Here is a 17,049-nt window from a genome sequence, read left to right on the forward strand (position 1 = left end):
CGCGGGGCCGGGTCGGTGCACCGGGCGGGACTACAGCTCCCGGCGGCCCGCGCTGCCCGCCCCTCCCCGCCCCTGCCGCAGAGTCGGGCGGGTCCCGCTCCCGGTGCAGGTGGCCGGGCCCGCAGCGAACGCCCCGGAGTCCGGTAAGAGCGTGGCACCGTCCTCCCCCACCCCGGTCCGTCAGCTCTCGGCGCCGGCGCGGCGGCCGCGCTCCCTCCCCGCGGGCGGCCCCGCGGGCTCCCATCAGGCGCCGCGGCCCTGCGGACGGCACCACGGTCCCTCCGCCCCGCCGGTCTCCGCATGAGGTACCGGGGCTCCTCGTGGGGCACTGCGGCAAGCGCCGGGATCCTTCAGTCCCCCGGTCTCTCCACGAGCGCGCCGCGGGCCCTCGCCCAGCCGAGAGCGGCTGTGCCCGGGCGGTCGTGGGGGCCTGGTTGGGTTGCGGGGCGCGGCTGCATCCCGGTGCGGGGCCCTCCCGGCCTTTCTGCCTCGTGTGATGGGGCTTGGGGCAGCGCTGCTCCACCTCCCTGCTGGGGACCCCAGGAGGGTGAGACGAGGGTCCCTGCCCAGGGCAGGTGGGGGACAGGTGCCTCCCAGGTGCCATTAGCGCTGGGGCTTCTCACAGCCCGGCCACCTGCCCGGTGTCCCCGCTGTGACCCGCTCCCAGGCCCTCCTCGGGCTCGGTGCTCCCGGGGTGGATCCCCGTGCTTTGCCTCGGTGCCTGCCGGCTGTGAGCTACAGGCAGGGCTTCTTTTTCTCTGTGCTGGTGCAGCTGGACAAGACCTGAATCTGTAACGCAGGGCTGGAGGTCTCTGGCATCGACACACCGGGTATCTCTCGGAAATCTCGGGAATCTCTCCCCAGTTATCTCCACAGGAGGCACCGGGATGCCGGAGTGAGGTGGAGATAGGAGCAGAGGATAACAGGGGCCTGCCTGAGCCTGCCTTGCGTTCAAGCAGGAGATTAAGCACTTTGCTGCCCACACAGAGTGGGGCTCCCCCGCTGCTGCCTCTCCACATCTGGCTGGCGTGAGCCTGTAATGAAGGGCCCAGGTCCTGGCTGAGGCACAGTAGTTTGATGGTGATCTAAAAGTTGTCCTGTTTAAGTGCAGGGAGAGGCTCCCAGGCAAAAACACAGTGAGTCCTGCCCTCCTAAAAGGCAGAGGGACTGTGTTGTGGGACATCATGTCTGGGAGGTAGGTGTTTGCTGAAGAGTGTTCAGAGGTCACTGGCACAAGGGGGAATCTCAGGGTGAGGGCTGTGGGTAGGAAAATGTCTCCAGGTGTCCACCTGGGAGTGGCATCTCATGCTCTGATGCATCCCAGCCTGCTGCTGGTGGCACAAACTCAGAGGTGGGACAGCCAGCAAGACATGCCAGGGCACAGTGACCATATGGCACTGCCTTGGCTCCCAACCTGCCAGCATCCACTATCACATCCACAGAAGCTCCTTGTATCTAGGGGGACTGCCCAGAGCAGAGGGAAAGCCACAAGTGTGGCTCCCAGCCCCACCAAATATAGAAGAGCCCACGTGGGACTTCCAGCTTCAGAGCAGTGAATCAATCTTCAAGAGGGAAATGATGCAAGTGCTTCCTTCCTCTTTGGCCTGTGTCCATGCCAGGAAGGGCCAGTTTTATCTCCGAGCTGTGAGGGTCACATCGCTCTCATTTTCCTCCTCCCAATGCTGTCGCCTGAAAAGAGCCATTGCTAGATCACAGTCTCTGAGTCTCAGAGCCACTTCTGGGGTGTGTCTGGGATGGGGACAGAGATACTGTTTTGCAGGGACCAGAGACTGAGTCACTGTCCCCCGGGAATGGAGCAGGGGTCTGGGCACTCCTGGCAGCAGCGACAGCCCTTGTTCTGCCCACTCCAGCCTGGCCTCATCCCTGACCTGCTCTGGGAGTGTCTCCAGCCTAGCCAGGCCAGGAAACTGCCCACCAACACGAGGGTTTGCAAACACAAGCAGAGCTCAAAGAACCGAGTTTCTTGTCCCTAATCCTGTCTGAGCTGTGTGTCTCAAACCAGGACACTGTGCCACCCCAAGACACTGTGTTGCGGAGCACGTGAAGCTGTGCTCTTCCAACAGCTGTGCTGGCTGTCCTGGAGCCAGGTGTGCAGGAGAGCTTGTGCTCAGGGCCTGGGAGACTCTGGATTTTGAGGACAGAGGGATCTCTGGAGCAGAGTGGAGGCTTCCAAACATCTTTACAAGGCCTCTTGCCAGACCTTTGCTCACACATCCATGGAAGTGACTTTATCCTGCATCTCAAGTTGCTGAGGTGTGGCCGGACCCCTGGCTGGTATGCAGGTTGTGGCTCCCCAAGTGGGAATGGCCAGGCTCTCAGCTTGCACCAAGTGATGCTGTGCTGATGGCTCAATTGGAGGCCATCTCCAAGGTCAGATAAAGTTACATCTGTGGGAGCTCTGGGCTGCTGAGTTACATCCTCACTGCCAGGAGGACTGATGACTCAGGGACCTTATCCAGGAAATTGGGGGCTGCTCAGGCATCCCACGCCCATGGGGTTGTTATCACCAGGTCCAGTGTGCGTGGGTTAATGACCGTGGTTTCTCTCTCCCCGCAGGCCACGATGTTGCGTTTGGCTGCTTTTGCAGCCATGCTGCTGTTCTTCAGGGTCACTCTGGAACTGTCCTGGGCCCAGGCCATCCCTGCTCTCTTCATCTTCTACCTGGGATCCGGCGGATGGGACTTCTTCCTCATATTCCTCAAGACAATCCAAAGGGATGTCACGTAGGTGTCTTGGCTGGAATGGCCCCACCACCCACCCCTAGTCCTCTGCTCTGCCCTGGTGTATGTGTGTGTGTGAGCACAGCCCCCGACTCCTCGCACAGCCTGGGTTTCTGCTGGCACCTGGCCTGGCTGGAAGGAGATCTCTCTCTGCTGTGTCCGGGTGACTCTAAGCTCTCAGGCAAAGTTTTCCCAAGAAGGATAGATTTCAGCTGAGCTCAAAGTCTACTGACTGTCCTTGTACTTCACCCTGTCCCTAAAGCTGCTGGTGTGGCACCAGGCCCTTGTGCAGGGTTCATTCTGAGTTGGTATCAGGCTGTGCCAGCTCCTGGCAAGGATTTTTGGGGGAGGGAGTGGTGGTACCTCTTGGAGAGCACCTGAGGCTCAAAAATGTCCCTTTGACTGGGGACATCCCTGTCTGCAGACTTCCAAAACACATCTCTCCCTGGCCTCCATCAGTCCCTGGCTATGAACATCTTTGCAGATGTGTTCTGCCTATGTGCACACTGCTCAGGGAAGCATGCAGGGCTGCTGCTGACCTAGAGTGGGGTCTGGTGTAAGTGCTGGGCTGTTGCAGCTCCTCGGGAGGCCCTTGTGCTGTGCTGGCTTTGCTGGAGGAAGTGGTTTTGCAGGAGTCACTGAGCAGCTGCCCTCTTGCTCCCTTTCCTTTGGCAGCACGGGGCTGGTCCTGTTGCGGGTGAAGTGGCAGGTATGGAGGCACGTGAGGGAGAAGAACACAGTCGCCAAGATCTTCCAGAAGACTGTGAGGAAGTATCCAGAGAAGACAGCACTGATCTTCCAAGGCACAGGCGAGAGCTGGACCTTCCGTCAGCTGGATGAGTACTCCAACCAGGTGGCCAATTTCTTCTACGGCCAAGGCTTCCGTTCGGGTGATGTGATGGCACTTTTCATGGAGTCCCGCAATCAGTACGTGGGGCTGTGGCTCGGCCTGGCCAAGATCGGGGTGGAGACAGCCCTTGTGAATTCCCACCTGCGCATGGAGGCCTTGCTGCACTGCATCACCATCTCCAACTCCAAAGCTGTGGTTTTTGGGGTGGAAATGATGGAAGGTGAGGGGCTGGCAGATGTTGTGGGAGTGCTTTGGACTGGAGGGAGGTGTGTCTAGTCAATGGGTTCAGTGTTCCTTTCCTGCTCACCAGAGAACAGAGATCTGGAAGGGAGTGGACAGTTGAATCATGCAGGAATTAGATTTGTGGTTGGGGTTTTTTTGTTATTGGCTCCTTTGGACACTGGGCAGGATCTGGAGTGCAGTGCTTGTCTGCCTCCCAGGCAGGCCAGCCTGGGTGTGAGGATCCTTCCTTGTGCCTCTTGGGTCCATTCCCAGCATGGGTTGGGCTGGGCTTGTCCCACTGCGCAGAAGGAGCCTCTCCTTGCTCTCCATGGCTGTTGCCACATCCCTGCAGCACCTTGGCTCCAGTTCCTTGTGTGTTTCAGCCCACACCTCTGGGGTTGATGGTGTCAACAGACCTCTTGGCACCAAAGAGGTTTTGGATGGGGAAAGATGGAAAACAGGATCTTCTGGTCCCTGAAGAGGTCTGGGCTGTGGCCCCAGCATCTGTTAATCATGGGGACAACATCTGGCTGGGATGGCTGTGAGCCCTTTGGGGACTCTGCCAAGCACAGTGGGGGTACTGCTACCTGGGGCAGGGTGTCCCTCAGACTGTCTGGGAGGGCAAGGGGTCTCTGTGCTGTAGCCACCCTGCTGCCTTCCTCCAGTTCCCCTCTTTCTTTCTCAGCAATGCAGGAAGTGCAGCCCTCCCTGGATAAATCCATCCATCTCTTCTGGTCTGGGGAAGGAAATCCTAAATCTGTGCTTCCTGGTGCAAAACACCTGGACCCCCTCCTGCAGATGGCCCAGCGACAGCAGCCAGCCCCCCCTGATAAGGGCTTTCTTGGTATGTGGTCAGTTCTAGGGGACAGACACGTGGTGGTGATTTTGAGGATCAGCCAGTTACAACTCTGGCAAGACTGCTGGGGATGCCGATGGCAAGGGGTGTTTGGGATGGGTCTTACTCCAGTGTCAGAAGCCCAGCCCTGTGTGGAGTAGTATCCTGTCGTATCCTCCATGTGTCCAACAAACCTCATCTGCCCGGGGTGATCCCAGCATGTTCTTGGAGCTGTTACATAAGAGTTTTGGCTCAGGTGGCACGAGTAGAGTGTTTAAATTTTGCTTGTCCCCCTCTCCTGGTTCGGCCAGCTCCTAGATTGGGAATGTGACCCTGTCTCCTCATTGCTCCCCAGATAAACTCTTCTACATCTACACTTCTGGCACGACGGGGCTGCCCAAGGCTGCCATTGTGGTGAACTGCCGGTAAGGCTGTGGACAGGGGCTCAGGGAGGATGGGGCTGAGCTCTGCCCTGTCCTAGCCCAGCAGCCTGACCCTACTCCTGATGTTCCTTTTCACCCTCACTTCAGGTACTTCCGCATGTCCAGCTTAGTTTTTTATGGTTTTCGGATGAGGTCCGACGATGTGATGTACGACTGCCTCCCGCTCTACCACGCTGCAGGTAACGTGTCCATACGGAGCCTGGCATCCTGGGACTGACTCTTCCCTCAGCCAAGCCCAGGGCTTGGGCTAGAGGCTGGTGTGGCTGTGATCTCCATGTCGAGGAGGATGTGGCTGCTGCTTGCAGTATGTGTGACTGAGGCTTTTTCTGTTTTTTCCCTGGAAGCCAAGAATCGATCTGTCTGACCTTTGGAGTGCGGAGGGTGTGGGGAGGGTGTTATCCTACCCTGGTTTTGGAATACCTGTTCCTTATTGCTGCTCCGTGTGGAAAGTAAGGGGGGAAAGTCTAAGGGAAGGGGAAGCAGTGCCTCCCTGGCTGGCTGAGATGTGCTGGGATAGTTTAGGTGCAAAGTGCTGCCCTACATGTTACTGCCACGTCTCCTCTCTTTCTGCCCATCGTCCAAGGCTGTGAGCCAGCCATGGCCTCTGCCTTGCCCTGCCAGTTCTTTCCTCAGGTGGGCTGGGCTGGAAGTGTTTGGGGACTGAGGGCTTTTCTGGCTGCCTCTCTGCAGGGAACATCGTGGGGATTGGGCAGTGCCTGCTGCAGGGCATGACGATTGTCATCCGCAAGAAGTTCTCAGCCTCACACTTTTGGGAGGACTGTGTGAAATACAACTGCACGGTGAGGCTGTGAGGCAAGGGGCCAGCTGGGAGTGGGGAGTGGAACCTGGGGGTCTGTGTCATGCTGGGGAGAACCCAGCTGCTGGAAGTCGGGGGATCCTGGACCGGTTCTGTCTGTCCAAACTGCCTTTCAAGGTGGTGGCGCTGTGTCCTTCCCACCTGGGCTGGTAACTCCGTGTGTCCTCCTTCCGTTCCAGCATTAGCCAGGGGACAGTGGATGGGTTTCACAGCCTGGAGGGGTGGGTTAACCAGGGAAGGACAGGCTGGCTGAGTTATCAGAATTTCTGTTTTTCACTGCGGCCTCTTTAGCAAACTCTGGGTGTATTGTGCTGTTCCTTCCTGCCCTGAAGAAACCTCAGACAACCCAGGGCCCAGCAGAGAGGACCTAGTGAGTCTTTCTTTTCCATTGCTCCCAGATTGTGCAGTACATCGGGGAGATCTGCCGCTACCTGCTGAACCAGCCATACCAGGACGCGGAGCGGCAGCACCGGGTGCGCATGGCCGTGGGCAATGGGCTGCGGGCCTCCATCTGGAGGGAGTTCATGGCCCGCTTTGGCATCACCCAGGTGGCCGAGTTCTATGGGGCCACCGAGTGCAACTGCAGCCTGGGAAACTTTGACGGCAACGTAAGGCTTCACAATCCTCCCTCATGTCCCAAAGGGTGACAGCTGGCCTGGGCAGGGGTGGAAACCCAAATGGGCTGTTTGCTCCTTGGCATGGGTTGCCATCCACCCAGAGTGGTTTTGGCTGTTATGTGGTGCCACCTCTGTGGTGTCCTGGGAGTGTGTGAACAGTGGGTTCAGGTGGGACAAATGTCCTTGCTATCCACAGCTCTGAGCTCTTTCTGTTCTAGGTTGGGTCATGTGGCTTCAACAGCAGGATCCTACCAGGTGTGTACCCCATTGGTTTGGTGAAGGTGGATGAAGACACTATGGAGCTGATCCGGGGCCCAGATGGTGTCTGTATCAGCTGCAAACCAGGTGAGGACAACCGCAGGGATAAAATCTCCTCAGCCCTGTGTGAGCATTTCACAATACCTGAGGATAATTTCCCTGGATTTGTCTCTGCTCAGTTAAACCACACCAACCCCATTAGACACCCTTTTTGCTTGGGGGGGCGGGGGTGGTGGTGTTTCCCCCCTTCATCCCCTCTTCTCACTGCAGGGGAGCCGGGGCAGCTGGTGGGTCGCATTGTCAAGAGCAATCCCCTGCAGCACTTCGATGGCTACCTGAATCAGTCAGCCACCAGCAAGAAAATTGCCAGGGACGTGTTTACAAAAGGGGATGCTGCCTATCTCACAGGTGAGGCCAGCAGGACCCCTCTGTCCACTGGGAGTGGAGGAAAAGAGCACCTGTGTGGGAGTGGGGACTGTTTCAGGGCAGCAGCACTGCCCTGAGATGCTCCAGGGTTGCTCCTAGCCACTCTGACACCTCATTTTTTTGCCTATTCCTTGCTTTCCTATAGGGGATGTCCTGGTAATGGACAAATATGGCTACATGTACTTCCGAGACCGCACCGGGGACACATTCCGATGGAAAGGGGAGAACGTCTCCACCACGGAGGTGGAGGGAACGCTGAGCCGTATCCTCAACCTGACGGATGTGGTAGTTTATGGTGTGGAGGTCCCAGGTAGCTGAGAAGGAAGTGGACAATCAGGGGAGGCAGGCGGGCCTCCAGCACTTGAGTGTGAACATGTCCTGCATGTCCAGATTGATGTGTCCTTTCACCAGAGGGTGGACTGAGGCTCCCTGTGGGTGAGCTGGGAAGAGGCCACAAGGGATGTGGCTAGGAGGAATCCAGAGGGTTTCCTCACTCTCTCAAGCTTTGGTCTGATTCTGGATGGTTTGTAAGGACCCTGTGTCCTCTCTGGCCATGACTGTGACCACAGGGTGTCACTGGTAGCCCTTGCCACAGGGTGATGACACAGCGGTGACACAGCTGGACGTGCCAGTGCTCCAGTACAAAGCAGGGTCTTGCTGGTGCAGGGCAGAGGGGAGGTGATTCTACAGGGACAGTGTGTCTGAGTGCTCTTCTTCTCTGCCTCTTAGGGATTGAAGGGAGGGCAGGAATGGCAGCCATCGCCGACCCGGAGAACTCCTGTGACCTAGAAGACTTTTCCAGCAAGCTGAAAAAGGCCCTGCCACTGTATGCACGTCCTGTATTCCTGCGGTTCCTGCACGAAGTCTCCAAGACAAGTGAGCCATGGCATGCACACTCACAATGGACATGGAGCTGGGGGAGCCTGGGAGGGGGAAACTTGGTTACAGAGATCAGTCTGTAGGGTAGGGATGGAGCCTCTCTGCCCCACAGAGGCCGTGGCCAGTTCCTCAGGTGGTTTTGAGGCATGGGGATGCAAGGCTGGGTCTGGGGCAACACAGGTATGGCGGGGGTGGAATTGCGTGTGGCCAGTGAGCCCTTACTCCTCCTTCTCTCCCCATTCCAGGCACTTACAAGTTCCAGAAGATGGAGCTGCGGAAGCAGGGCTTTGACCCCGCGCTGGTGAAGGACAGGTTGTATTTTCTGGACTCCAGACAAGGCTGTTACCTGCCGCTGGACCAGGCAGCATTTGGCAGGATCCAGTCGGGAGAACAGAAGCTGTAACTGATGTGGCTCAAGCAAGGCACCTCCCAAATCCTGCTGGGGAGAGGGGGCAAGGCAGGCACTGGGGAAGGAAAGGTTCACAGAGTGATATAAAAGGCCCGCTAGAGATTTTATTTGACAAGTTTTACAGATAAGGGTTTGGGGGGGAACACAGAGGGGACTGAGGGGAGGGGGATGGTCACATACCAAAGCATTGACTCATTATGGCTTTATTTTCTACTTGGTATAGTGGTGGTGGTCCCATGCCATGGGAGGGGCAGGGCCCATGCCAGTTGAGGAGGGGTGGGGTGCCCCTGCCATTCCACTTTCCTTTTCCTGTCTTTCCCTACCTTTTCCAGTCTGCAGCAACCCTTCCTTGTGAAGGCCATGAAGAGGCCAGTGCTGGGCTCTTCCCCACTCCTCTACCAAGCAGCCAGCTCCTCCTTGGCACAGGGACCCCACTGGCAGAGGGAAGCTGGGTGCCAGGCACAACCCCTTCCCTCTGCAACCCCTTCCCTCTGCATGGCCCTGCTGGTGTTGTGTGTCTGCTGTGAATCAGGGGAGCAGGGTAGTGTTGGGCTCAGGAGGGCGACAGGGGTGTGTTTCTGCCATGCCTTTCTCTCTCCTGAGGGTGACATTTCTATTTTTCACAATCACACGCACATTATATTATATTTTATTTTATATATGTGTATATATATATGTATGTGTGTGTGTATATATATATATATATATATATATATAAAATACACGCTGACTTTTTTTTTTCAATCTTAATTTATTGTCTGTACTTTTGAATGTGTCCCGGGTTTGTGCAGTAGGTGGAGGGATAGCCCAGACCTGTCCTCTCTTGGAGAATCCTTTTCTCTCACAGGGAGGTGGGATGCTCATCTGGGACTGATTCTCCTCTTCCAGCGTGGATGCAACCTGTATATGTCCTTGTGGCCTTGCTCCATGGTGAAGGACATGAACAAATCCTGCTATCTTGTGGGCACTTCTCTCAGTCTCTTACTTCCATCTTTTGTGGATGCAGCATTGTTTTGTGGACCTTCTTCCTTGCAGAAAGCAAGTAGGAGAGTGGGAAGAAGGGCCATGTTTGCCTTTGCTTAGATGTACTCAGCACCACATCTCAGCCTTTGCTTAGATGTACTCAGGAGGCATCTTGCCTGGAGAGAGAATGTCCTCTGGAGGGTGGCTTCTGTGAGAGCCTGACTTCAAGTGCTCTGCATCCCTTCCCAAAAGAGCCCTCCCTGTCTCCAGCGCCAGAGCAGGGCCCTGAACTGGAATGTCCATGTGAAACACCTGACTTACGCTATGTGAATTCCCCGCGTTGTGTCTGACGTGAAACAGCCTCAGCAGCGATGTCCAATTCCCGTCCTCAGAAAACATGCAGAAATGTCTCTTCCAGAGAAAACTCTGGGTTGGGCTTTCTTTTTCTTTTTTTTTTTTCCTTTTTTTTTTTTAATAATTTGTTTTTATGCATTTAGCAGGGTTACTCCTTAAAACAACATCTGTGTTTTGTGAGGGCAGGGTGTGTCTGCTCTTCTAGCTGTGCTTCCTCACCAACGTACCTGCCTGCCCCAGTCTGTCCCAGTCTCAAAATTAAACACGAGTATGGGTCTATGCTGGAGTTTCCTACCTTTTCCTTTTACAGTCCTGCTCTGTGAGGGAAGGTGGGGGGAACTGTGCTGGTTTGGGAGCTGCCACTCCAGAGCATCACCTCCCTGTGTGCATTTTGGCTCATCTTAGAGCAGGGGGAACAAGCCCCTTGCTGCTGGGTTTAATGACTGTGTGAACCCAACATGTTGATCAGACCCTCCCCAGTTCCCTCCACTAACTCCCCACACCCTGTTTTTCCTTGTCCTGTCCTCAGCATTGCCATCCCAATTTGTTCTGGCTCAGTTCTCCCTTTTTACCATGGGACATGTGGCTCTTCCACCCCTCTCCTGTTCTCTCTTTCATCTTCCTGCTGCTTCTCTCTGTGTTTGTCCATGCTGAACTTCCCAGCTCATTTCTGCACTTGCAGACAAGTTTTTTGGTAGCCATTCCACTTCCCTTGCTGCCAGAACCATCTTTTAGACTTTCTGCATCCAACCCTGGTGACAGGAGAACCTGGTTCCTTCTTGGTATGGGGGTGTCAGGGACAAATGTCTTCCATGAGCCTGAGTGAAATGTGTTGCTTGGTGAAACAAACCGTAAGAAAAGTATTGGAAATTTGCATCCATTACATAGCAGCTTCACCTTTGGACATGTTCAAATGGGTGTCTTCTCCAGCATCTCTAAGCTAAAAGCTTTAATTTTAGTTTTTCGGTCCCCTGGACACTCACAAGCCTCTGTCCCAAAGCAGCTGGTGGAAAACAGACATCACCCCCACAGCCCTGCAGCATCCGAGGGGCTCAGCCCTCGCACAGCATGGCTTTGCTGGGGGGGGTCATATTTAGGGTCCCGGGAGCTGGTGCAGGGAGTGCAGCAGTGCCTCTGCAGGTGTTCTGCTCCCACTTCTGGGCCCTGTTCCACTTGCAGCCACCAGCGGAGGGCAGGCTGGGCTCGGCAAATGCCTCGCCTCGAGGGGAGGGGGCATTTCATCACTGTAGGGGCTCCCGGGGCTTTTACAGCCCTCGCAGAGCCCTGGAAGTGTGGGATGTTGGAGCAGGGGGGTTACCCACGCAGGGAGCCACTCCGACCCTGCCTGAGGTGGAGAGGAAATTTCAGATACAGATAATGGTGCTGGGTGTGAGGCCAGCGGCAATCCCAGGCACTGGTGTCCACTGTGCTCGGGCTCCTGGCTGGAGACTGCTCACGGAGACTTGGGCAGCAGCGAGGTCACCGAGCTGTGCCAGGAGGGTGGTGGGCAGCAACCTGAACCACCGACTCTCATCCAGCCCTGCTAAAGGCAATGAGGAAAAGCTTGGCCTCCCTGAAGTCAGACCGGGGGGTGGTCATCTGGAGATGGGTGGTTTGGAGTAGTAGAGGAGGATACAGGTGGACTGTACTCCCTCCCTGGAGGAGATGGCTGTGCTGAAGAAAGAGGGGTTGCAGGGCAAAGCTCAGCATTGTGTTTCTGTCTGTCTGAGAGCAGGGTAGGTTAAAAAAGCCTGCCAAGGAACTAATGCATTCAGGGCACTGCCTGTTAAATGCAGATACAAATAGCTTTGGAAGCTTATGGAAGTATGGCCGTTACTTGTTTCCAAGTGGGCCTGTATGAATGGAGACTGGCTTGCATTGTTGGGTTTTGGAGATGGACGGGAATTACAGGCCTGTGAGAGGAGCAGGATGTAGCCCTTGCTGGTGCCAACACAAGTCAGGAGCTGGGCCCTGGCTGGAGCATAGCCAGGAGCTCACCCCAAGCCCTGTATTCCTGGCTGGCTGTGAGGAGGGGGAGCTGCAGGGTGCAGGCAAGAGGAGCAGGATGAGGCCCCCCCGAGGTGAGAGCTCCTGCTCTGGGGAGATGGGAGGTGCTGAGTCACTGGAAAAGAGCTCAGCAAACATCATGGAGGGCACTGGTACACAGCCCCATCCATCGCCGAGACCTGCGGTGTCGTGCCGGAGGGCTGGGGCATGCACATGCCACATACACCTCTGTGCCAGAGGATTTCCCAGGGAGAGGGGAGCCCCAGGGAGGTGTGTTCATAGCTCTGAATTATGCTCAAAGGAGCCCCCCTGCACGGTGGTGCTGGTGTTGGGGGGGTTCGTCCTGCTGGAGATCTGGTGCCGGGACAATTCACCGTTTGCACTGTTTATCCTCGCTGAGGAGGGTTGTGTTGCACTTGGCAGTGCTTCCAGATTCCCTGAAACAGCTACACCAATTAGAGGTTTTCTGTTGACTGTCAGCTTTGGGTTGAAATCCTGGGGCCTTTCTGAAGTCACAGCTCCTCTGGAAAAATGAAGTTTATGTGCAAGTGTCCCTGGAGCTCTTGGCCCAGAAATACAAGTGCAGGTGTGGTGCTGAGCCTGGGATCAATGCTGAGACACAACACTTCCAGCAAAGAGGTATTTGGAATGAAGTAGCCAGTGTTTAATCATAGTTGATTTTTTAAAATATCTTTTTATTTGTGCAGTTTTAAGGAAGAGGCTAATTGAATCCTCTGTGATTAGAGACACCTTGTGAGACATCCCTCCCCTTTGATCAATGCACTAGTCTGGCTCAACAGCTGCATGTAGATAAAAGTCCTATACATAAAGTACGAGGTATTATTCTGTTTTAATTAAAACACTTGAAATTCTGTTTGCATGAGGTTAAGAAAACATTAAAATCCTTTCCAGGGTTATTATCAAACTGCTAATTTAAGCAAAGTCAAAGAGATTTACAAACCAAATGTACTCTTCCCCATGGAGATGACTGCTTCTCCCAGACCCTGTGTCCTGGACAGTGGCAATGTATCAAAACAAAAGATGCAGCAACTTTCTTTCTGATCAGCTCTAGATCCAGCCCAGCTAGGCCATGCTTGGTGTGCAAAACTGGAGTGTATTTTAGCCATAACGCAGGTGGGGGCTTTGCAAGCTGCTCAGGACCTTTCTGGGGGAAATTAATTTCTGCTGGTGAGAGTCTGTGACAATCTTTAACATTGCATCTCCCCAGCCTCCTCCTGCCACTCTTGGTGTGCTGGAGCCTTCCCAAACAATGACAGCCGCCTGCTCCTCCGCACGCTGGGGAGCTGGCTTTGCCTTTAAGCAGTGACAGGGAAATATTCTGGACTAAAGAAGAGACTATCCTTTGGTGCACTCTTTAGAAATGGAAATACTTGATTCCCTGAGTGGTTCCAGTGTAACCAGGAACAGGGCCAGGAGTGGCTTCTCCCTCTCCAGTTTGAAGGGACTGTGGGGCCAGGGATTCCACCAAAATGATGGTCTGTGAAGATCTCATCATGCTGGGTGAGAGGGAAGGGACAACAGCTTTCCTTCCCAAAGCAGAAAGGCTTCAGAGGGGAAGCGAATGTCCTTAGGGCTGTTTGTTGCTGAGCTCCTGGACAACATGGGATGGCTGGACTGTGCGGCTGAGCAAGGCTCAGGGAGCAGGGATGGGTCCTGCTCTGCTTTCTTTGAGTCTAGTCCATTTCAGTGGCAAATCCCACCTTCCAAAATAACCTTGGGTTTGATCTGCTTTTCTCCTAGTTCACTACCAATTCCACCCACAGGCACAAACGATGGCAGGCCAGGCTCTGGGAGAGCTTTGGGCAGTTGAGATCATGCAGTACAGGCTGGCAGCCCCAGGAATTACAGGCGATTGTGATGCTGTCCAAGTCCAGGACATATTCCTGCTCAGGATGGGGGTCATTGCCTAGATCTTCCCTGATCCCTCGACAAATGATCCCAAGCTTGTAAAGTGGGATATGACCCCTACTATGCCGCATCCCCCTCCTCATTACAGCCCTGCCTTCCTCTAGTCCCATCCTTGCGGATGCGGAGCAGCCTTCCCAGGGCCCCCAGCATCCTTCCAGCCCGGGCAGGAGTTGTGGCCTGATCCTGCCCTGGACGTGACACCTCCCACAACCTGCCCAGGGCCCGGCACACCCCCGGCGCTGTGCCAAGAGGCCTGAGGAAGCGAGGGCAGCGAGAGCCTTCCTGCTGCCTCTGGCCATCCAAGTGGCCTCCGGCTCGGCCGCAGGAAGAGGCTAACAGCGGCGGGCGAGCCACCCCCTCAGCTTTGAGTATCACTTTCAGCTATTCTGAAGGTTAAACGCCTGTTTAGAGCTCCCTATTGAAGGTAGAGCCGGGGGTGCGGCATTGTTCGGACGCCCTCCCGCTTTGTCTGGCCGCTTTCAGGAATGCCCTGAATGGGAAGCGGCCCCCCCAGCCCAGCACCCCGGCAGAAGGGCTCCCGGGGGAGAGGCGCTTCCTCCCGCCCTAATGACATTCAGGCCTCCATCGGTTCAGCTCCCGCTTTCTTTCTGCTGCAGTTTAACCCGGGCACAGAGGCCGGGCTCCATCTTACTGATCTCTGCTTGACACCCAATTACCACATGAATGGGAGAGAAAGGCTGCAAAAGGCTTTAACTCCCACTGACCCTCCTTCCCCTCTGCCTGCTTCCCTCTCTCCCCGTCCTACCCCCTCGCCTTTCTCCGGCGGAGGGAGTTCAAAACTGAGACGGGGAAATCAAACAAAGCCCCGAGTAAGGAAACCCATTGTCACCGCCTCCGCGATGGCTCCCCTTTCGCCAGCTATTGTTCCCTTGAAGTTTGACTTGCTGTGTGGAAGGATGCGAGCAGCTGTTTGCGCATTCCCCTGATGTTTTATTGAAAATAATTGAATCGTCAGTCCGGGGCTCGCTGATAAAATGTTTCCTCGTAGCGCTAGGCCCTGCTGTATTTATAAACTACGTTTCCCCGTAGGATGTGATGGCGACCTAAAACGTTTCCTCCAGAATAAACCCTCAGTGGAAGGATGGAGGCATGTTCCCTCTGCTCTCAAGGAGAGAGAGAAAGCGTGCAAATGGCAGGGAAAAACACAGAAGACAGGAGTGAGACAAAAGAAATTAACCCCTCCTCATTGCCAGGCTCAATTTCCAACCTGTTCCCTTTGCCTGGTGCAGTTGGCTTTGTGGGAGAGAACGGCAGGAGCAGACAGAGCCCCTGGTCAGCGGCCTCCTGCCCCAGTAACCCGAGTGAGCACCACAGCTACCTGGCTTTTATGTACCTGTTTATCAAACACCGTCCATGTTACAGCACTCTAACAATGGCAGCATTACATTTTCTCGAGGAGATTGTGTGCTTAGTTTCCCCATCCCAAACATAATGCCAGAGAATTTGTGGTGCTCTGATTTCGGTGCGCAGCACGGAGACAGGACCCATTCCTCTCTCAGGCACACAATGTCCATAAAAACGTCCCCCGTATCTCATATGGTCACTTTTTGTCCAGGACAATTGTTAACAGTAACCAGCTTTGAATGCTTGAATGAGCCAAATTGGTATTTCTGATTACTGTTCCCTTTCTTGTAATTTATTTTTGCTTTTCCAGGGAGGTACTACCACTAAATCTGTAACATTTTGTTGTGTAAGTCAGGAATCAAGATTCTTTTAGGAGCTGGTTCTGCTTTTATTTGGCCTCATAAATGATTTCTGGAAGCAAGAAGAATAGCTCATATAAAACCATAACTGCAAACACTGATCTGTAATCAAGATTACCAGATCCTCTGAACACAGAATGCTTCACTCATTTCTGAAGTAAAGATTTTTGTTGAAGGCTTCTTTTCCTCAGCTGCTTTTCCATACAGTTCCATCCTGGGCCATATCTCCGAGATACTCAAAAGCCTTGGGATTTAGGGATATATAAAATCCAGCTGGAATTTTTGGATGAAGACCATGGTCAACAGCTTCACAGCTCTACCGTCACGTAACCCCGGCAGCGACGGCAGCCTTCATCTGCCGGAGGGACTGGCCTTTCCTGGGGCCCAGCCCAGAGAATGATCTCCTCAGAGAACAAAAGGCCATTACAAACACCACCACCTTCTGCTCCCGGGGTTAGGCGTACTCTGACCCCCGTTAGCATAAACGAAGAGCAATCTGTCTGTGTAAATTTATGCCCCTTACACATAATGCATCATGTATATGCATAGCTATTACATTTCTATGTGCATGTGTGCACACGTACGTGTATTTTTTAAACCTAAACCCTCTGCTGAGTGGAGGGAGGGTTAAGGGTCTGTGGTTTTTCTACCAGCGCTGCCCCTGTGCAGCTCTGTGTTGTGGAGGAGAAACACAGCCCAGCTGTCACCGCCCTGGCTGTGTTCTGCCTGTGTACATGGGCCTTCTCTGGGGACAGGAGGGGAAAACAAATAGGCAACAGATGTGAGCCGCGTTGTTTAATGCTGTGCTGGGGGTGCCTGGCGCCGTGGGGGTGTGCTGGTTGGCAGGGGCTGCCCAAGCAGGAGGGGATGCTGAACAGCCACCCCTGATGCAGAACTGCATCTTCCCAGTGGTGACAGAAGCTGTCCTTAGCATCACCCGGACCTTCACCAAAAGGTCCCCCACAACAATCCCAGCGAGCTGCGAGACAGCAGGTTGGCATCACAGAATCACAGAACTGGAGGGACCTCTGGAAATCACCCAGTCCAACCCCGCTGCCAAGGCAGGGCCACCTGTAGCAGGTGAAACAGGACCACATCCAGGTGGGTTTGGAATGTCTACAGAGGAGACTCCACACCCTCCTTGGAGACCTGTTCCAGTGCTCTGCCATCCTCAGTGTAAAGAAGTCCCTCCTCATGTTGAGGTGGAACTTCTTGTGTTGTAGCAGCTTTGCTGCAGGGAAACCTCTGCTGGGAAACTCCCGCTGGGAAACCCGTCTGCAGCTCCTGCCTTTGCGCAGCCCAAGTGCTTTGAGCGAACAGGACCCTGTGTGTGGTTCTGAGCACGCGAAGGGGGTTCTGTGCGCAGCGAAGCCTGAACTTGGTGCAGAAATCAGTGTTTTAAAATAACACCGCCTGGCGCCAGCGCCCGGGTATCTTAAAATAACACCGCCGGGGGCGAGGGCCGCGCTGCGTGCCGGGCCCCGGCACTGCGGGAGCTTCTTCGGGGAAGGAACAGGAGCAGGGAGGATGGGGCAGGAGGGATGCGGACGGCGGGCAGAGCCCGGGGCCGCCCCA

General features: G+C 54.9%; 1 protein-coding gene across 2 annotated transcripts; it reads left to right on the top strand.

Moving 5' to 3' along the window:
• Positions 1-35: 35 nt before the first annotated feature.
• SLC27A4 (solute carrier family 27 member 4) lies at positions 36-16,043 on the top strand. Of its 2 annotated transcripts, none has more exons than XM_039561419.1 (13): positions 36-143; positions 2,578-2,744; positions 3,417-3,811; positions 4,499-4,657; positions 5,004-5,073; positions 5,179-5,270; positions 5,782-5,891; positions 6,307-6,516; positions 6,744-6,870; positions 7,054-7,191; positions 7,355-7,519; positions 7,939-8,085; positions 8,334-16,043. In XM_039561419.1, exons 2-13 carry the CDS (start codon positions 2,584-2,586, stop codon positions 8,489-8,491), a joined length of 1,932 nt encoding a protein of 643 aa, XP_039417353.1. In that variant the 5' UTR covers positions 36-143; positions 2,578-2,583; the 3' UTR covers positions 8,492-16,043. The 2 variants fall into 2 exon arrangements, with proteins under 2 accessions (XP_039417353.1, XP_039417354.1); XM_039561420.1 differs by lacking the exon at positions 36-143 and adding an exon at positions 218-305.
• Positions 16,044-17,049: the final 1,006 nt, after the last annotated feature.

Source organism: Corvus cornix, chromosome 17 (genome assembly GCF_000738735.6).
Source record: "Corvus cornix cornix isolate S_Up_H32 chromosome 17, ASM73873v5, whole genome shotgun sequence".
Classification (NCBI taxonomy): Eukaryota; Metazoa; Chordata; class Aves; order Passeriformes; family Corvidae; genus Corvus; species Corvus cornix.